We start from the raw sequence: 22,956 nt of genomic DNA, 5'->3' as shown, positions 1-22,956 counted from the left end.
TTTCTCCTTTTATATGTCTCCTTTTATATGTCTCCTTTTGTCTGCTAGTGACGTGCTAACAGAACGTATATCGTTGGTCCACCTGTCCTTGCTACGTTGATACGGACGTACGAGGGAATCAGATCTCTGCTCCATGCGTAACGGCCTTTGATTCTCCCAGTGCGTGTGTAGGTGGGCCCACAAGACAGGTGGATGAATCTTCCTCCTAGTTCCGGGCTGGGCCGGAAGATAGGAACAAAGCTGGGCCCAAAGGGGGTCGACCCGAGGAACAGTGAAGGCTGGGCCGACCTGGTTGAGAAATTCAAAGAGGGCCTGGTATCGAGGATCGAAAGGGCCTGCCCTGTCAGTGCAGAGGATGTGTGGACTTTCGGATGATGGACCCTTACCGTGGGCTTGGCCCTTGACCGGGATGGAGGAACCAGCGGTCATCAATAATAAAATTCACAAATCATGTGGATCATTTAATTTATGATTAATATATTTTTAATTAAAATATTATTATGAGATTAATATTGTTAATCAGTCTCCTAATATCATTTATGATAAATTGATTGTTAGCCGCATTTAATATTAAAAAGTTAATTTTTTTAAATATTTTTTCTGTATACTTAAATAAAGAGTATACTTAAATAAGTTTTTTATTTTTTTAACAGTATTTAATTACGAGGATTAATTAATTAGTTGATCCTATTAGTCCGTTCTTATATAAAATTTTAATAAACCTTCAAATTAAAAAAAACAATATTTTTAAAATTTTGAAAAAAAAAGTCCGTGGAATTAAATTTTAAAAATATATTAAATAAGCTCTTACCATTTTTTTTTAATATTTCTACTTAAAAAAATTTATATTTCACCTATATATTATCCTCAAATCACAAACTGAAAATCAAGTCTTCCAATCTTGACTAGCTTCTCTTATCTTATATAATCTATACTATTCTTTAATACTGTTAATGATGGTAAAGAAGAGAATGATGACTAAGAGGTGTTTGATTTATTTATTTTTAATTGATAACTAATCCGTTTCTAAATAGTTCATCTAAGTGTTTGATACCATTTTCAAAAAGGTTATTGTTAGATCCGATAAAAAATAATGAAAATTAGGGATTAGAAGAGTAGAATCTAAGAATTATTAAAATTATTTAAATACATTTACCATCAGGATAAATTTAAGAGTACCGGTCGTCTTTGTTACCAGCTCTAATTTTAGAGTTTTTTCTTATCCGGTAATAATTGATCAGACTTTTTTTTTATTTTGATTATATTTCATTTTTAATATTTATTAATTATAAAATTTTTATACTAACATAAATTTACTATATATATTAGTAAATTATTTGTATTTATAAAATCAATATAGATGTTATAAAAATAGCTATATTAGTTATGAGATTTTTTATTTTTCATATAATAAAAATGCAGATCTACATAAAAAATTATTTTATTGATAATTATGTTATTAAATTTTATTGAAAAAATTAATTGAATAGAATTAGTTTGAAAAATTTTAAATTTTAATAATAATAATAATAATAATAATAATAAAATAAATAAATTATACGTTTGAAATATTAATAGAGAAGGGATGTGTAGGCAAAGCATCCATCTTCTATGTATAAAATATAGAAAGAGAAATACATATATAACTTAAGACATCAGAGAATAAAAGAGATATTCTTTTTCTAGTATTTTTTATAAAAATTATTATTTAATTATATAATATGAAAAAATTTATTAATTGATTTATGAATTTTAATAAAAATTTTAAAAATTTAATAATAATTTTTCTTATTAATTTTAATTCATTACAAAATTTATTTATTCATCACTTAATTTTATAAAAATACCTATGAATTAATACGTTTGTATTGATAATATTTTAAATTTTTTTATAATAATTAAAATTAAAAAATAAATTAATTAATAAGTTTTTTAAAATTGTAATGAGGATATTTAAAATTAAATAGAGTAATTAATAAGTTTTTTATATTATATAATTAAATAATATATATTTTTTAAAATTATTAAGTAGTAAAAAAATCACTTTTTTCACATGAAAAAATCACAGAAAATTATTATAAAAAATAAACATAAAATTTATTAATTAAATTATTAAAAAATAATAATTAAAATAAAATACAGAGTATTTAAAATATTGATAATAAAATTATTAATTATTTATTAAAAAAATGATTTTCGCGATCAAAGTGGGACAATGTCAGGCACATGCATGCAAAACAACAAAGAAGAAAAAAGAAAAACGTTGTGGAAGTTTGAGAATTAGATGAGAGCCATCCATCTTTGACCTCACACTGCCTAAATAATTCATGCATGAACAAAATTATAGCAACGGCTCTAATTTATTTAAGTATTATTACTCAGCATTCACATGTATATCTAAGGAACAATTCAAGGTTTCTGAGATTTTAAGTTTTAATTTTTTTTTTTTTTACTATTTTAATTTTATCTTTATGTTTTACAGCATATTTTGATTTGGGTTGAAAAGAAATTATATATTTATAAAAAAATTAATGAATTTTTGTAAAATAATGTTTAATTTATATTTTTGAAATATTTTAAATTAAAAAAATAAAAATTTTCATTTCAAACTTATATAGGAATTGAAAAAAAAAAAAAAGAATTCAAGAATATCAATCTAGTAAATGGAAGAAAACAAAAGCATGATCATGTCACAATATTCAAATCTCAAAGGTATCTCATTCAATTTTGCAAACATTTTTACATTAAGAATATAAATTAATAAAGTGAGATAATATAAAGAAGGTAGAATTTAGAAAATTCAACACAAGGATTTTTCATGATGTTTCAAATCTAATTAAAAGTGAGTATTTGGTTTGTTAATTTGTTTTAAAATTGAATCGAATAAATTAAAAATTAAAATTTAAGTATTTATAAAAAATAAATCAAATTAAATGAAAAACAGACCTGAATTAAATCGATTCGATTTGATTTTTTGATATTTTTTTTTATTTTGTAGACCTTCACACTATTTTATTTATTTTATTTTATTCAGAAATACCTTCGTACTCACCTTCTATTAATAATTAAATACAAAAGCATAATTAGAGCAATAAACTTCTAAATACTTTTCCAATGATCTAAAGATAATTAATAATTTAATTTAGCTGTTTCAATTTTAATATGTTTATTAAAATTATTAAGCTAATATTTATCAACTAGAGAAGAATCAAAATTTCAATTTTGATCAATTTGATAATTAATTCACTTTAGTCTAAATTATTAAAACTGAAATAACTGAATTAAATTGCAATAGCATGAAAAATTATACATTTTTCTTTCTGTTAGACATTTTCAAACTTCCCACTCATCCAATGGATACATTGAAGCCATTGATTATAATGAAATTCACTTCATTCAGACTGGAAGCTACAATTCACCCGTATAAAGCAGAAATAGTTAGTAGTCATCCAAACAATCATAAGGTGATGAATTTGTCCTTAGACTTGAGAATGGAATAAAAGATATGTATTCTTAAGTCTTTGGAAATGAAATATGGCTTGATTAAAAGCACTTAGCTCACTTGCAAACACATTTGAGCAGCATATGAATGGAGTTGGTCGATATATCCGGAGTTATTCGATATTGTAATAATCGTTTATCAACGAGTAGAGAATACGCTTCTTGGAAATATACGACTAGGACCCACCATAATTGGCAAATATTATATCAATTTCACAACTGGCAATGAACAAATGAAGGCTGGAAAAGAGTCGCCATTTACAGAGTAATCAATGGTGGAACATAATGTCAAGGACAATCTCAAGGTATTCTAGGATCATGAAACTTAAAAAGAGGTGATTGGATAATACAAATTCAAATCAGGGAGATTATCCAAATCTTCGCAGGTTTCTTTCAAATGTAAGTATGAAAAAACCTGTTCTTCCTAATCAATTCAAATCAACCAAATCCCTTCAATTGAAGATCAGTAAAATTTTCCCACAAAGCTGAAGTACAAATAAGAGAATAGAACATCTAATGTATTAACAAGAAACACATCTTTCTTTTGTTGACTCTCAGAACTGTAAATTTTTTATTTACTTCAAAACTATCTACTTGAAAGAAAGTCATGTTCTTTCCTGTCTAATATAAATTTCTACTCAGATAAATTTGACATAACACATGCTCTGGAATTCCAGGAATAATACTTATTAGGATAAATTGGAAGCCTTCTTTTGCTTCAGCATCCTTAAACGTGACCCAATAAAAACAAAGAAAAAGAAGAGAAGTATGCAACATTGCTAAACTAAATATCATTGTAGGATTAATTACCAGGAAGTGAAATTACAAATCCATAGCCCTTGGATCTGCCGGTGACCTTATTGGAGATAATGACGGCCTCCAAATTCTCACTATATTTCTCAAACTACTCTCTCATGGCTTGCTTAGGTGTCTCCCATGCTAATCCTCCAACAAAGACTTTTTCGTATTTTCAAATGGCCCATTGCTGCTCATCGTTCTCTGTTAATTTCTCGGTTGAAGACCGAGATGCTTCACAAATCCTGGTGGTGGGGAGCAGAGAAAATTCCAATGGCTAGAGGGTATATATAATTTTTTTTATATATATATAAATTTCTTTTATATAAATTTAACTAATTGAGACTTCAAATTCACGGGAAACAGATAAAAGGACCGCTTTAAATATTCAATTTTAAAAACATAAAAATCAATTTATTAATTATATTAAAATTTAAAAATTAAAATATAATTTATCTTACAATTGATGATGAGTTGGCCAAAAAAACTATACTATTAATTAATTAATTAATTAATAATAATAATAATAATAATAATAATAATAATACACTCTTAATTTTATAATTTTTATCCATCTTTTAATTGTTTTAAAATATTATCCGTTTTCATTTTCTATATTAATATTCTAATTAACGTATAAATTGACTTTTATAATTATTATATTTTATTTTATTTTTAATATAATTATTTATTAACTATTTAAAAAAAAATTCTAAATGAGTATTCAAATCATCTCTTGATATTTAATAAAAGTTAATGTCTTCATTCTATATTAAATATGAATATAATTGAAAAATTAATAAAAAATAATTTATCTTTTAACTAAAATAATTATCATTTAAAAAAGTAAAGTGAATAAAAAAATTATGAAATGAAGGTAATAATTCATAAAATCAGGTCTGAAAAAGATGGTTTGCAAGAAACAATCATTGTTTAGGAGAACCGTTACAATTTCATTGATGTTAAGGGGCAATAGTGTGAGAATTTACATAAATTTAATTCACTTTTCCAAAATTTTAAACACCAAATTCAATATAATTTTAGCATTTAAAGGATTATCCCAAACATATACATGTTATATCAACTAAATCAATTAAGATGAATTACATTAACGAAATTCAATTCTACCTCATGGTTTGATCCCTACAACATTAAGATTTCCAATCCAGCACTTGTGGCAACAATTTCCATTGCCAACTTAGCAAACTAATGACTAGTAGTTTATCATCTTAAGCATCAATCGGTAGATTCTCAGGAAGGCCAAAAAAGAAAAAATGAAAGAGGAGAGATCCAACCTTCTTTCACCTGTAGCAGTGTCAAAATATTGCCTCAAGATTACTTGCCTAGTCGAAACAGAATGCTGCCCATCAAAGCAAATCATACCCCTAATCATTTCCACCCTCGTGCAAACTTGAACCGCATCAGCATTGATGGAGGCAAGGCCTGGGGCACGCAAAGCACTCTCACATCTGCAAATTCCTAGTATCAGCCCAAGCACATTCCAATCAAAAGTGAACGAACTCTGTGATGACAATTGCATTATCAGAATATAATTACACATATAAAAGGGTTCTTTTACTTTACCACCACCATGGTTATCCAACTGCCCGCATATCAACATAAGCTTATTATCTTCCGGCAGCCCATTTATACTCGCCAGGAAAATCTACTCCAGCAACCGACGTTATATAAAGGAATTTGGCACTCCAGCTCTGAGCTCCATCTTCACTGCATCACACAAGGCAATGTCGCCATAGTCTGTATATACAAGAAGTGACAGAACAGCTCTTGCAAGTTATTGCTTCTATGGTATGGTACTGTCCAGTACAAAGCTAGAAAAATGAGGATCACACCTTGGGAGAGAAATTTTGATTCTCGCATTTTCTTCTTAGTGTTTCTGCAAGGCATAATAACCAAATAAAATTTGATATTTTCCAAAACCAATCTCGAAAAACATGTGATATACTATTACAAGAGTGTAAATATGCAATGGTATATTACTACGACACAATATCAAATATTATGAACCATCAAAACAGTGGCGCTGAAATGACCACATCACAAGGATTCTTTTATGACAACTAAACATGAACACATTCCAAAAGCAAAAGACCTTTGAAAGGCCAACTGACATACCAGAAACAAGTTCTCTGCCTATACACTATGCTCGATGCCCCTTGCACACAGTTCCCTAAGCCTGATAGATTCCTCCAACCCAATTAACTTTCAGAAAGAATATCAACTGCACCGATGACTAATTTCACATGATAAATTTGGCAATATAACTCTTTGATTTGTCCAACATATCAGAGACAGATACCTCACCAGAGTAGTAAATGACTTTCATGAACAAGCCTTCAGGTTGATATTATATAATTATGAAAAAGACCGTCTTATGTTATTTGTAATTCTAATAAAAATTGGTAAAAAGAAAAATCTCATATTAGGCCATATATTGTGGTGTGATAATAATGCGGCTATCCATATTACTTCTAATCCTGTGTTTTTCTGTGTTTCATGAGCGAACAAAATATATTGAAATTGACTATCACTAAAAGATCCAACAGAAATTAATCTCACTAGACCAGTCAAAATTGGAGAACAATTAGGAATATCTTCACTGAAGCTCTAAGTGAAATCCAGGTTGATTACATATATAGTAAATTGGGCATGATTAATATCTATACTCCAACTCGAGGATGAGTGTTATAAAAACTAAATGTGTATAGATATATGTATAGGATTCAGTACATTTATTAGCTTAATTCATATATATCCAATAAACACAAGTTGTTGAAAGAAATAGAAAACAATTCCTACCGAGAAAAATAACCTCGAGCAACTCCTAGTTTCGCCTCTACACGAGCATCCTCAATCTAAGAACTATATTTATTCTACTTTCTTCTTCACCTTCCAACAAGAAAAATTCTTAACCCAAGTTAAACTTCTAACTTTCCTTTGCCCAAATCAAATAACATTTAACACCATTGTACCCTATTCCAAGGGTTAAAAATGTTCCCCTACTAATCTTATTTATATAATTTCATGTGATAATCTGGGTTGTGTCATCATTATATAAAACAAGGTTTTAGTAAAAAAAAAACTTTACCTAAATCTTGAGAAGGTAGGAGGATATCTTGGCAATTTTCCAACCAATTATCACAATAACAGTCAAGTAAATATATTAATATATGTTCTTATCCTTTGTTTATTTTGATTGTTTTGGATTGGTTGTTCTTATGGCTGAAATTGATTATATATGTAACAAGTTGGATATGATTAACATTTATGCTCCAACTTGAGGGGGTGTTATAGGTTATAAAAAGTAAATATGTTAATATAAGAAGTAAATATTGATAGATGGATCAGTTGCTATTGTATAATCATAGATTTGATTATATATGAGAGATGGTATCTAAACAGGAAGGAAAATCAAATCTATGATTATACAATCCTAAAATTAAGCAACTGATCAATCTATCAATATTTACTTCCTATAACCTATAACATACATCAAGCATTATCCCAAAAGGAAACCCAATGGAGCCCACAACAACGGTACATTAATGGAGGATGGGATGGCTAGATGGATAGAACTGTATTTGTATGTATAATAAAAAAAACCATGCAATCTAAATTAATAGAATTCTCTTGAAAGGGAGATAAGAATGTGCATACCAACTCTTTCTTGTATGATAGCAGCATATTCAGCCCCAACACTTTTTTGTGCATAGGAGAATACATCATGATACATCTGATTTGAAGGTTCAATCCCAGCATCTATCATCCATTCCAACACCTGCAAATTTGCAAAAATTTTTCCATTCTTGTACCATTAAGAAAACTCAAATAACTTAAACAAGGGAACCTCACCATGTTTTATTGCCAAAAATTATCTATATAAATATTATAAAACTGAGTTGTAGAATAGATTGAGAGCATTCTGCTAAGTGGTTATTTTTTTCTAATCGAGTAATTTCTCATTTTCTCACCATGTGGCACCATGACATGAGAGAGAAATGTCCTTGGAACTCCCCTTTTTTAAGTGCAATTGACTGTGGTTTCAACTTTTGCTTTTTCTCATCCTAATTCTCATGCTTCAATTTAGCCACTTTTATTTCCCTTTCTCAGAACTCCTTTAAGTGAAACTCTTATCTTACAAAGCGCATTTTGATTACCATGCATTGATGCACTCTGTGGTTAAATTTATGGAGGCCTTTTTTATTGCCATGGATTTATTATGTCCATGGAATGTTTTCAATGAAATTCTAACCAAACTTCCTTTGGAGCTATATGAATTTTTGCCAACATTTCCAATCTATGTTTTTAAGAATAATGAAGAAAATAAATTAGATCTTCCATTTACAATGAAATAATGACTTCCTCCCATCACCTTTCCGCTATTTCCTCGCTACAAAATATGAGCTTACAAAATTGGAAAATGGCCATAGGTGACACAAAAAAATATGATCCGTTCTCTCCTCATTGAAAAACTAAATCTTCTTTTGCTGTCACTAGGAATAGATCCTGGGACCTTAAAGTGCTTAAACACCTTTAACCAATTAAACCACATCAATTCCTTGATACTTTTACACATAATTATATATATATATATATATTGTGACTTATTTGCTGATTCTAGAGATATGATTTGATTTGATTAGGATCCTTAATTATCTATATAATTATTATTTGATTATTTGCTTCCTGTTTAGATATAATTCTTTGTGTATAAATAGTCATGTAGACCAATTGTAAAAATTAAGAGTGGAAATACAAGAATACTCTAAATTTTTTCAAAATTCTTCGTGGTATCATAGCTTTTTCTTGATTTTAGAGTTTAAATTCAATTTTTCATATTTAGGGTTTAACCCTAGATTTACCTTTTTTGGTACTAACCCATCTAGAAACTTTTCCTCCTCTCATCGCCGGCACCGGGAGAATCATCGGACTGTCGTCGGCCGATCTCCCAACTCCAACGCCGAAAAAGCCTGTGTGTAAGGCATCACCTTTCCAGCGCGTGTCCCATCGCTTCCCGACGCGTGACCAATCGCCTAACGCTGCTTCGCCACTCCGATCACTCCGGCGACCCTTCTCGTGCTGCTACCCGATCTTTTAGTGAATCGATTAGACTCTCTTGTGTGTACAACTTTGGGTACTTCCTATAATTTCACAATTCATAAATATTTACCGTGACAGAAGGTAAAAGGGTCTCGATGGCAGAATGTAAAAGGGTCTCGATTTCCATCTCTGATTACTCATCCTCCGGTGCCACATCTAACTTTGTAAAATCAGGTAATGCTTCATCTCTTAATAATATTCCATGGATTATCGATTCTGGTGCGAATACACATGACAGACTCTTCTAAACGCTTTCTCAATTATTTTCCTTTTCTAACCAAAGATAGTGTCAGAATTGTTGATGGCTCTTTTACTGCCATATCCGGAACAGGTTCTGTTATTTGCACATCCAATATTAAATTATCATCTGTCCTTTATGTTCCCCACTTTCCTGTCAACCTTTTATCCTTCAGTGCTATCATCAATGCCCTTAACTGTAAAATTGAATTCTTTCATGATCATTGTGTTATTAAGGATCTTCGCACAGGAAAGAGGATTGACAATGGTAGGCTGCATGATGGCTTATATATGTTGGAGGGTGATCCAGGTTCTTCGATATCTCAAGCCTGTTTTGAAGAAAATAAGAATGTCAATCAAGAAATAATACAGTGGCACAGGCGGTTAGAGCATCCATCATTTTTTATTTTAGAAAAACTTTATCCTAATTTGTTTGCTAGAACCCAATTTGATTCTCAATTTTGTGATGCTTGTGAGTATGGTAAACACACTAGAACATCCTATCCTTTGAGTCATAATAAAAGTCAAATTCCTTTTGCGACTATTCATTCTGATGTTTGGAGGCCTACTCAAACTGTCTCATTGTCTAGTAATCAATGGTTTGTCACCTTTATTGACCGTTGCACTCGAATGACTTGGGTCTATTTGATTAAAGCTAAAAGTGATGTCTTTTCTTGTTTTCAATCCTTTCATAAGATGGTTTGTACTTAATTTGATACTAAGATGAAAATTTTGAGAACTGACAATAGAAGAGAATACATGGATAGTAGCTTTTCTCCTTATTTGGAGAATAATGGGATAGTACACCAGACTAGTTGTCCTTATACTTATACTAGTTGCTCAAAATGGCGTTGCTGAGAAGAAAAATAAGCATCTATTGGAGGTAGCTCGATCTCTTATGTTCACCATGAATCTACCCAAAGCATATTGGGGAGATGCAATCCTTGTATCTACTTATCTTATCAATAGAATGCCTCTCAAGACCCTTAACTTTATGATTCCTTTGGCGGTTATACAAGAAAAGAATTCATACATTGTTTCACCAAAAGTATTTGGGTGTGTTTGCTTTGTCCATACTAAGACGGCAGGGAAATTGGATCCCAAGGCCCTTAAATATGTGTTTGTTGGGTATTCTCCCATACATAAGGGATACAAGTGTTATCACCCTCCCTACTACCCATTCACCTCTTCAGGGGGAGAATAATGAGCAAGAAGAGGTGATCCCGAATTTTGTGATTCTGGATGATATGGTTCAACTAGAGAGTTTGAGTTCTAGTAGACAGGGAGAGATTTCCAATCAGGGAGAGAAAATTGGTCGTTTGGACAAGTCAGATTTAAGAAGGTATTCGAGGAGAGACAAGGCAGAAGAAGCCATTATGCAGTCTATTTAGAGTCAAGAATCTTCTTTTGATGAGTTACTCAGTCAAGGATCTTCTTCTAGTGAATTACCCACAACTCTTGAATGCTCCAATGACTTAGATAAACCTATTGCACAAAGAAAATGGGTCAGATCTTGTACTAAACACCCTATTTTTAAGTTTATTTTTTATGAATCCTTGTCTCTTTTCTATAAAGCCTTTGTCTTGTCTATTTTCTCTGTGTCTATTCCACAGGATTGGAAGAAACCTCTTGCAGATCCTAAATGGAAAGAAACAATGATTGAAGAGATGAAAACATTTGCTAAAAATGAGACCTGAGAGCTTTTCACTCTCCCATCTGGGAAGAAACTCATTGGCTGTAAATGGGTATTCACAGTGAAACACAAAGTTGATGGCACAATTGAACGATATAAGGCCAGATTGATTGCTAAAGGATTCATCCAAACCTATAGAGTAGATTACCAAGAGACGTTTGCCCCAGTTGCAAAAATGAACTCAATCAGAGTTCTGTTATCTTGCGCAACCAACTTGGACTGGGACTTGCAACAGTTTGATGTGAATAATGCTTTCCTCCATGGAGATTTAGAGGAAGAAGTGTTCATGCAAATTCCTCAAGAGTTCGCTGATGAGAAGATACAAGGAAAAGTGTGCAAATTAAAAAAGGCTTTGTATGGGCTAAAACAATCTCCCAGAGCTTGGTTTGACAAGTTTAGCAGAGCCATGATGTCTTTTGGTTACCAACAAAACAATGCCAATCACACTCTGTTTATCAAACATCACAAAAGTAAGATCACCATTCTTATTGTGTATATTAATGATATAGTGGTGACAGGCGATGACAAAGAGGAAATGGCTCAACTAAAGAGGTTGTTGGCTCATGAATTTGAAATCAAAGATTTAGGAACACTGCAATATTTTCTAGGTATCGAGGTGGTTAGATCAGAAAAAGAAATTTTCATCTCCCAAAGAAAGTACATCCTGAATCTTTTGGAAGAAACTGGTATGATGGAGTGTAAACCAGCAGAATCTCCCGCTGAAAGTAATCACAAGCTGAAAGCAGGAACTGGTGAGTCCGTGGATGTTGAAAGATACCAGAGATTGGTAGGAAGGTTGATTTATCTCTCACACACTCGACCGGATATAGTCTATGTTGTTAGCTTAGTCATCCAATTCATGCATGACCCTCGCAAGACTCATATGCAGGTTGTACTTCGCATCTTAAAATACCTAAAATTTGCGCCAGGGAAATGGCTTCTTTACTCCAAATATGATCACCTCCGAGTTGAAACTTTTAAAGATGCAGATTGGGCATGATCTCTCGATGACAGGAGATCCACCTCTGGCTACTGTACAGTTATGGGAGGAAACCTTGTCACCTGGAGGAGCAAAAAACAAGTGTTATTGCTCGGTCAAGTGCTGAAGCAGAATACTGAGTAATGGCCCAAGGTGTGTGAATTCTTATGGTTACAAAAGTTATTGGAGGAGTTGAGGTTGCTCGAGAGAGACGAGATAACTTTGTATTGTGACAATAAAGTATAGCACAAAATCCAGTCCAATATGACCGGACGAAGCACATTGAAATTGATCGGCACTTCATTAAAGAAAAATTAACAAACGGTGTCTTGAGCCTAATTCATGTGACTTCTACTGGGCAACTTGCGGATGTGTTTACTAAAGGGCTCAACAACAAGATCTACCATAATCTGATTTGCAAGTTGGGCATGTGCGACATCTTTGCACCAACTTGAGGGGGAGTGTTGACTTATTTGCTGATCCTATCTGATACTAGAGATATGATTTGATTTGATTAGAATCCTTAATTATCTCTGTAATTATTATTTGATTATTTGTTTCCTATTTAAATATAATTCTTTATGTATAAATAGTCCTATAGACCAATTGTAAAGATTAAGAGTGGAAATACAAGGATACTCTAAATTTTTCCAAAATTCTTCAAATATAAATATATATATATATATATATATATATATATATATATATATATATATATATATATATATATATAAATGACTTTACAATTATATTATCTTAATATAAAATAATTAAGTGCTACTATCCTATAATTAACTATTCGTCTATTATAATAAAATAAAGTTACAATTTAAATAATTAATATTATTAATAATTTATTTATTGGTTAAATTAAATTATTAAATTATTTTATTATCTCTTATAGAGTAAAAAGTACATAAAACTTTTGTGTTATTATTTTATATAAATATAATAATATTTATTTTTCATTTGTTATTACAAAATATTAATTTTTTAAGTTTTTCTCTATTACATATAGTTGAATATTATTAGTGAAAATTTAACTTATTTTAATAATTATTTATAGAAATACATAAAAATATTGACTATATTAAAAATATTATTATTAATTTTATAATATTTATTTAATAATATACCGGTTAAATCCGGTTCAACCATAGTTGAATCTTAAACCCTTAATCCTCTAGCCTTACCAGTTCATTGACCGGGCCGAGTGTAAAACATTGGCAATTCCGGTAAACTTTCTAAACCAAATGTCTACTATTACCCATCTATGTAGATTCTCCTTTTTTTCCCTAAATTTAGGGTTCAGGCCACTAATCTTTATTTAATAATATACTTGCAACTTTGATGCTGTCTTCCAAAGAAACAAGATTGTTTATTCTTCTCTCCCGATTTCTGAAACTTCTGCACTTCAAAACTCATGTTTGAGTTTTCACCAACCAGGGAAGAATAATGCAATACGGAAAAAGAAGGATCCTGATGTAATCCAGGAATTTTGTTTATTGTAGAATCAGAAAATTTAGGGTTTTATTATTTAGAAAGTTTATTATTTTAGCCTTTATAGTTACTATTATTATCATTTCGCAGTTTATGTTATTTAATATTACTACTTAAATTCGAATTAAGATTTCTATTCCTGATAAGCTCAGGTTTGTAAGCTCTATAAATCGTATAATTTTCTATTTATTTACAACTTTGGATTATGATAATTATTCAAGAATAATACCAAGGAGAATGAGTTCACTTTTTCTTTTAGGATTTGTTCCTTGTTTTGCTCGTGTTCTCTCCTTTGTTCAACATCACGTTTTTAAGTTGAAATCAGTAAAGAATAAAGTCACAAGTTCAAAGGAATCAAGCTAGTATAGGTGGTTTTAAAACATTATTCTAATGGATCCAATAAAATGTGTCACATAAACTGAAGTTGGTATAGGGGGATACTTATTGCATTATGTTTACGATGTATAGTCCAAAATCTCATAGAAATTTGTCACTATATAGGACATCTGCAAACAGTTTCTCAAAATTAGAATGGATTTGTGAAATCATGATAACATGCTATCAAAATAAGAGCTATGGAATTCTGCACAACTGCAGGTATTCTAGTTTATACAAAAACAAAAGGAAAAAGATGGCTATTGCCACCTTTGCATGTCTGTATCATTTGCAACACCATAATCAATTTTGAATAATAACCTAAGAAACTTTGCAGTTACAAAAAGACTTATAAAACAGTGGCAAATCTGACCTGTTTAGTAAAATTAGTTACTTCAATTAAATCCCAATTTTAAGAAATGTGTTTCTGACTCTCATGCTATCAAGGCATCTAAATTTACTTTAACGGACGTGTCTATCAATCTTCTAAAGAACTATTAACTTTTCTGTAGTTATATCAAACACTTTAATTACTCTATGCTGCTATACTGATGCTTAAAAAGGTCCAAAACATGCATCTATAAATTTAAGAAATACAAAGAGATCTGAACAACCATTAGCAACTAAAACTTGGAAATTAAGGAAATGCTTGCTATCCACGCATATATTTATTAAATGAGAAAGTATAAAAATACATATTAAATGAAATTGAAATTTAAAAAGAAAATATACCTCAACATATTTTCTCCAATTTCCAACAGCCAAAAGATTCTTCAACAAGATTGAATGAGTATTTAAGTTTATTTCAGCACCTGATTTTGTAATCTTGTAAAACAACTGCTTTTATGAACAGGAAAAAAAGTAATGCAAGTTAAGCATAAAAGATAAACAAAGAAAAAAGAATATTACTATTTACATTAGATACATTGTAGCACACATTCAAAGCTTAGGATTAAATAGTGCTTCACTATCCATTTTCAATATTATGTTTCAAAAACATAATTACTGTAGAAGTTAGTAATATTCACATACCTTCATCATAGACTCAATCTTCCCACTTTTTCCAAGAAGATGAAGAAGCTGATTCAGAAGTCCAATAGAAACTACAGAGAATGAAGGTTCCATCAATTTTGCCAAGTCAATTGTTCTTCTCCAATCGCATAATCTGCAACCAAAGTTCAAGTGTTAGTAATATTGTATAAACTAAGCAAGTGAGCACTCATCAAAAGAGCTGCAAATTTACGATACCAAAATTCACTCATCTAGAAGTCATTAATATAAGTAGGTAATAAAGGCAAAATGAATCTAAATACTCTAGACTGACTGCTAGTAGCATGAAGCTTAATGCAACCTTGCCATGACAGAGTAGGAAAACACAGAGCATGGAGCCAGACAAATGGAAAACTATATTTTATTGAACCACTGGAAATTGCTAACGTTTAGCACCCCCAACATCCAGTGTTATTAAAGGTACTTGGTGAGGAAAGGTGCAGCCAGAAAACCTAATATGGATCTAAGTGAGCAAGTAGGCACTTGAGTTGAGATACCTACCTCAATCCCTTTATGCTTATTTGTTTAATTACTTTCTTACCAATTCCTAGAATTTACTGACAGATCTTGGCTCAGTAAAATAGGGCACTACTAAGTACTAAATGCACATATTAGAATATAAACCAACCCCGTCCCCCTCCCCCCCCCCCAAAAAAAAAAAAAAAAAAAAAGAAGAAGAAAAAACACACACTTTTAACTTTTTTCAGGGAACAAGGCACCAGAAACAGGAAGACGACAACAGAGGCAGCTTTGATCAAGAAGAAAGATCACCACATCTTAAAACTTTTCAACTTTGGTAAATTAATTTTATGAGTTTGTGTCTATTTGTTTTGCTTTCATAGATGACATTTGACTCAGTATCTTGGGTGCAATGCACATAAAATAATAAATGGAACTTATCTAATGGAGAAAATCTTGATGTGGTGATGATGCTTATTAATAAATTGATTAGCTTATTCTTTTGTGGAAAATATTTCCTTTTCAATAAAATTAAAACAAGATGAACTCCATCTCAAATTAATTATTAACAGGGAAATATTTGTTATTTCCCTTCAAGCTATGGAAATTACTAGATATTGTATCTTGGGAGATTAGCAGATATTGCTAAAAATATTTCTACAGGATGGAAGAAGCATAATTAAGAACATCCACAACCACAATCAGCAGGATTCAGTTCCAACTATTCTCCAAATGCAAGTAAGGTAGGTTTTCATGAAACAGCCAGGTCTATCAATATGGTTAAAAAACACACCAGCAAAAGACCATTAACATGCACCTCTAACTTGCTTAATACTTCTCATCAAAATAAATAAAATAAAATAAGAGTGACTACTTACAGGCTACAGGCAGAAACCATTTCAAAGAAAATGGCATCACTGAATGGGATTTCTTTCTCTTTCATAAAGTCCGCTAGAATAAGAACCTGTTTTGGCTTGCCTCCTTTATTGAATGCTCTCATTAGAGCTGAACACGCAATTGTATCTGGCTGGATATTATGTTCTTCCATTTCTTGAAGTAGATTATAAGCTTTTTCCCAATATTCTGAATCATAAAAAGATAGAGAGACAAGCAGAGATTCAGAGAAAGGAGCTAAAGGCATTCAGTAGAGAACAATTTAGGAAATGGAATGGATGAGAAGTTGCAGCAAATTAAATAAAGGTTATCATTGATATGGTTTTTGATAATTACATGGATAAAGAGATTACTTATTTCACACATATTGTTAATTTTATTTTAACAACAAAAGCAGAAGTAATGCAAATTAGTTAAGAACTATGTTTTTCTTTTTTACATTAAGAGTAACAAGCTCAACAAATTTTGTTACGAGATAGGGAGATCTTTTGAAAATCGCAGGCCCAAGAATGTAGATCAATAAACAGGCAAGCCTTCGTGATAAGCTAGGAGTGAAACTAGTAGGCCATTTTGGTTTGGTTTGCCTTGAACTTATATACCTTTGATTTTCTTGTACATGGTCGATATGAGACTTCCCGACAAGCCACATTACAAGAGTCCCCCTAAGTGCAACTGAGCTCCGCTCAAGTTTCATAGGCCCAATTGTCACTCGCCACCATCATAGTTACCTGGATCATGGTACTTTTAAGTCGTGGTACGGGTACATAGTACGTGGTACGCCAATTAATAAAATATAGGATATGTAAGGGATAGGTTTAATAGGTACGCTAATTCAACTAGTGGTACATTTAGTTGGTACGCCAATTTAATTTGGGACAAGTAAACTATATTTATGCAATATAATATAATGTTTATATAATTAAACATATGACTAATAATTGATAATATTTATATTTTCTATAAATATTTTAAAGTTCAACTAATAAAACAGTAATTTATACTCCTAAATTAACATTGTCACCTATTCCACTAACATTTAAATCTATTACCTCAATTAAGTGTTTTACAATGTATTTTCTTTTTCTTTTCTTTTGTTATAGTCTTTCTTCTCCCTCCTCTTCTTCTTCTCCTTGTGCTGCATGCTATTGCACACGTGCATATTTATTTATCTTTCTTCTTTCATATTTCCTTCCATCTTTTCATTTCTTGTTGGAACCTCTATTTTGGTGACTTAGATCATGTCTCTCAATAATTTGGGATGCAAAAGTGTCGAGTTTAGATATGCAGCAGCCGTAACACGATTCTCAAAAGGGTAGAGCAAATCTGGTAACTATGGTCATCATATGTGGTGGCCTTGGCTTTGCCCTCAAGGCCTGTGTCACGTACTATAGAAAAAGGAAAAAGAATAAGATGAGTCCGTTATAATTGGAGGGAAGGAGAAGTTGAAATAGGAGGGAAATATCAAAATTAGGAATTGGAGGGAAAAGTTGTCAGATAGCTGTTTGGCAGTTACTGTTGTATAAAAGAGGAGATACATATTGGTGTAAGCATTCAAGATTAAACATCAATAAATCTTCTTCTCCTCATGGATAAATAAACTGCATAGACATAGATAATTAGTTTAATGCACAAAACTCACCTGCAGCATTGTAAGCATGTAGCATCATGGTATATGTGATTACATCAGGATAGCAACCAGCAGTCTTCATCATATTGAAAATAGATTCTGCTTCCTTGATTTGACCCTGAAATATACACACACACACACACACATACAAAGAGAGAGAGAGAGAGTATATTAGTTTTCCATCAAATTATAAAAAGTTAAGAACAACATACATCTTTCTAATCACATGCCTGCTTACTGTAGGCACATATAACAGATGAGTAAGCCTCTCTGGTCAAAGGAATTTTCATATCCATCATATCAGCATAAAACTCAAGTGCCTCATCATACTTTGACATCTTGCAGCAACCACTAATCAAGACAGTGTAAGTAACAGAATCAGTTGTTACTTTCTTCTTCCTCATGGATTTGTACAAAGCCACAGCCTTTTCATATTCCCCCAAATTCATATAGCTTCCAATAGCTGAGTTATACGCAACTGTGTTGAATTTAATGCCACGCATTTTGGCAGCTGAAAGCACTGCATCAACATTCGCTTTTTGACCACAGCGGCCACAGGCAGCCAGAAGAGTGCATATGGAGACAGTGTTTGGGTGAACACTATCCTGCTCCATTTCCCGCAAAACTTCCACAGCTTCAGCTAAGAAACCATTAGACCCATAAGCATCGATCAGTGCATTGTAGCTAACAACATTTGGCTTCAACTTGTCTCTCTTCATCATGTTGAATACTTTCCTTGCTTTTATAGGTTGTTTTGATCTACCATAAGAACTGAGCAGGGAAGTGTAAGACACTACGTCAGGGCGAAAACCACTTGATTTAATTTCATTAAAAATGGAAAATGCCTCTTCACTCATTCCATGGGAAGCATATGCTCCTATCAGTGCATTATATGAAACAATGTTGGGCTTCAGACCCTCCGCCAGCATAATATTGAAGACAGCCTTACAATTTTCAATCTGCCCACTGACAGAGTACAAATGAATGATGCTCGTGAATGTTACAATATCTGGGTGGCACTCTGCTCTCCGCTCCCTCATGGAACTGAAAATGTCAATAGCTTTCTCATACTGACCAAGCTTTACCAGGCAATAAATCACAATGTTAAGGGTAGTCGTATCAGGACGAATATTTGTTCCTTTCATTAATTCATAATATGACAAAGCTTTCAAATGCTGACCACCACTCTTATATGCAGATAAAATAATATTGTGAGTAACCAGATCAGGACCAACTCCATTTTCTGTCATTTTCTGGCAGATTTTGAGAGCCTCTCTCCAATTTCCAGTAGATCCACAAGCATTGATCAAGTTATTATATGTTGACCGACTAGGGGGAATCTGCAGGAATATGAATATTAAAGCCACACACATCTTTTCAATATGATATGGAATTCATTAAAAGGTTTAAATGTAAATCACAAGAACAAATCATTTAGAAAAAAGGAGAACAAAATCATTATCTCCATCGCACAGAAGTAATTCCAGCACACAGAGAGGAACTTGAGAAGGATAATTCCATTGGATAACTTCCATTTTCGGCAGCACCATGTTAAGAAATATAGAGAATACAGAAGATAACATATGTAAGAAAACTCCATTCACAAGATATGCTTTATATCTGTCTAAATTATCAGTCCATATTCAAGATATTCCATGTCCACCTGTTCAATAATTTTATTACCTTGGACGAATGGCAGCTACACTATCATATCAACAAATGACTCAAATAACTTGTCCAGAATAGCTATTGTTGAAAAGTGTTAAATTTGGGTCAGGCCTACCTCCACCCCAAAAGCTAGTTCAAGGGGGAGGAGTGCCTATGGCCCATATAAGGGGCACATTACCCCTTTCCACAATCGATGTGGGATTCAACACACCCCCTCACGCCCAGAATTTTACTGGTGCGTGACATATTTATGGAAGGCCCAACATCAGATGGGGAGGCTCTGAAACCATGTTAAATTTGGGCCAGGTCTAACTCCACCCAAAAAGCTAGCTCAAGGGAGAGGAGTGCCTATGGCCCATATAAGAGGCACATTACCCCCTTTCCACAACCGATATGGGATTCAACAAAAAGAAATACCATGAAATACAGCATGTATAGATCACATAATCCCACTAGTAATGATGTTAAAGTAAGTCCGAAACTGATTCTCAATGGCAAGTGGTAGTGTTGCAAATATTTCTCCATACGCCATTTTAACATGAAAACAACAAGAAGGAAGCTCACATCAAATCAGACCACTAAGACTGATTAGGGAAGTAGAAATCAAATACACACAGCTTCACGCAGCATGTCTTCCATTATATTCATAGCCCAACGCCACTGACCCGCTCTTCCATGTGCATTGATTAGAGCATTGTAAGTTTCAGCATCTGGCTTGCACCTAATAAAATTAATATGGAATCATGATATTACCAATAAGCTATGTTCAAAAATAGCTAGGCCAAAATTTGGTACAACCTTCACTTCTTCAAACCAATCCTCAACACTTATATGCTTATACAAGACCCTCAACAAACATAAATAATTGGAAACAAATGTAAAAGAGAACTAGGGAAGAAGAAAAGGCACTGTCAACAGAAAACTATGTACTGCAGTTATTGCTTTGCTCTAGATTTGAAAGATAAAGTAGATTTCCTCTTTGGCCAAAATGTTAGAAAAGCAAAATCTTCTCAACTTATCACAATTATGTCCCATCCTTCCAATATCAGGAATTGTCCCAATTTTAAAAGTTTGCATTATTTTGTCTGTTTGACCAAAATTGGTCAAAATTAAAGTGAAATTTAAAATTAGTGGTAATTTTTGTTTACAATAGCTATAGGCAATTCCAAGCATACCTGAATCAGTTCCCCCCCAAATATTTCCCTATTTTATTTTTAAGACCATACAGGCTTGAAAGTGAAATTTTAACTGTAATCCTAGCATGAAACAACCATTAAACCATTCCCCAAGTAATCTGAACCAATATTAAAGTTCAAAAGAATTTTTTTTTAAAAAAAAAAGAAGAAAATACATAAAGTAAACAAACTCAATTCATGCATGATGCATCCACATCTTCCACTCCTACTCTAATACTCCCCTATTATTCCAATACTTCTTCAAGCTAAAAGTCACATGCCATGTATTGTAATAGCATTAGTTAACCTAGATTCTATAATTTATTTTGTATTATTATAAAGAATTAGAGTTTAGAGATAATCTTATGTTTTATTTTTTGTTAGCGCTCTTAAATCAGAATAACATAAAGTTATGATTTAATTTAGATTAGATCAGATGAGCATCAAGTTATGATTTTCTAAAATAAGAAGCACTTCACTTTAGAGAAAAGATCTAACGTTATGTGTGTGTCAAATGTCGTATTTTCATGTAATTTTCTTATTTTACATGCCTGTAAATTATGTTTAATCATTTCCAGAATTTATACCCAATCTTCAATTCACAAAGACACAAAGTGAACATTTCTATTCTCAATATGACAACTATTATCTACTGTCAAGCCTACCATATAGGATGGGAAAATAGCATACCTCCATTCTTGCATCTCAAAGAACAAACCGCGCGCCTGATCAGTGCGATTATGTCTGGCATGCAGCCTGATCATCATATTGTATATATCATTACGAGCACAATAATTCTTTTGATGTTTCATCCAGCTGAATACTCGATTGCTATGCTCCAATGATCCCCTTTGCGTTAACTCCTGCATCAACCAACAGGCTTCTTTTTCATTTAGGAAACATTCTCATCTAAAAAATCAGAATTTCATAGCCTTAATAACAGGAATAAAATATTCACAGAAACATTTTATCAGTCATACTAGCTGGAGTGAGAAATAAAATAAAATAATTGCAACACAACAATCTGAAATTAGAATACATTCATAGCATTTGTGCAAAAATCAAACCCTAAAAATCTAAATAAGTAAGAACTGGCACAAAGAGAGACAGAGAGAAACAGAGAGAGAGAGAGAGACAGAGAGAGACGTTACTTTGATAAGCCGAGGGAAATTCTTTCTGGCGAAACGGCCAACCCAGTGGTTCAGGAGACCCTCAACCTCGTCGTATTTCGGGTCGAGCTCAAGAATTTTGTCGACGACCTGAGACAGACTCCAGTCCTTCTGGAACCTGTCGCCTTCGACTTTTAAACGGTAGCGTTTTTGCAGGTCGGCTTTCCTGAGTCCAGTTACATGAGTAGTGACTTTGTGCTGGCCTGCGTCGTAGTCCACAAACACCGATTTCTTCTCCTCAAAAGCTGTAGTGTTTTTCTTTTTCTTGCAGAGGATTTTAGAGTTGGAGAGCGTCGGTGAGGGACTGAGTAGAGGCGCGTAGTGGCAGAGGTAGTTTGTCGCCGCCATTTTCGGTGTAGCAAAATGAGCGCGAGCTCCCGTCAGTGGATAAACCTCTGTCGATTGAAATCTTCAATTTCGCACGATAACTATTTTCCTCCTTGTTTTAAAATCAGTTAATTTTTGAATTTTATTAACCATTTTATATATTTTTTTCAGCATATTCAAATTATGGTGCATGAAATTTAGTAAAATTTATAATTTAATTGTTAAATTTTTATTTTATAAATAAAATAGTTATTTTATTAAATTTAATTATTAATTCATTATTAATTGAATAAATTAATTTATTATAAATATAAAAACTGCAACTACTAAATTATTAAAAATAGAGTAAATTATTATTTTCTAACTAAACCTTTACTTGATTTTTT

At 32.0% G+C, this 22,956-nt stretch overlaps 1 protein-coding gene across 7 annotated transcripts; it reads right to left on the bottom strand.

The window, feature by feature from the left end:
- Positions 1-5,351: 5,351 nt before the first annotated feature.
- LOC110620798 (pentatricopeptide repeat-containing protein At2g41720) lies at positions 5,352-22,683 on the bottom strand. Of its 7 annotated transcripts, XM_043958851.1 has the most exons (13): positions 22,226-22,683; positions 21,765-21,937; positions 20,515-20,620; positions 18,462-19,571; positions 18,244-18,349; positions 16,589-16,793; positions 15,234-15,366; positions 14,934-15,038; positions 7,975-8,095; positions 6,433-6,493; positions 6,150-6,193; positions 5,881-6,054; positions 5,352-5,775 (listed from the first exon to the last, which is right to left on the bottom strand). In XM_043958851.1, coding segments are annotated over exons 1-11 (2,487 nt in total). In that variant the 5' UTR covers positions 22,592-22,683; the 3' UTR covers positions 5,352-5,775; positions 5,881-6,054; positions 6,150-6,192. The 7 variants fall into 7 exon arrangements, with proteins under 7 accessions (XP_043814786.1, XP_021620364.1, XP_021620365.1 ...); XM_021764672.2 differs by having other exon boundaries at positions 5,881-6,193; XM_021764673.2 differs by having other exon boundaries at positions 5,352-5,765; positions 5,881-6,193.
- Positions 22,684-22,956: the final 273 nt, after the last annotated feature.

The sequence above is a fragment of the Manihot esculenta genome, chromosome 8 (genome assembly GCF_001659605.2).
Source record: "Manihot esculenta cultivar AM560-2 chromosome 8, M.esculenta_v8, whole genome shotgun sequence".
Classification (NCBI taxonomy): domain Eukaryota; kingdom Viridiplantae; phylum Streptophyta; class Magnoliopsida; order Malpighiales; family Euphorbiaceae; genus Manihot; species Manihot esculenta.
The sequence above is the reverse complement of the archived record's forward strand: the minus strand, read 5'-3'. Positions and strand labels throughout refer to the sequence as shown.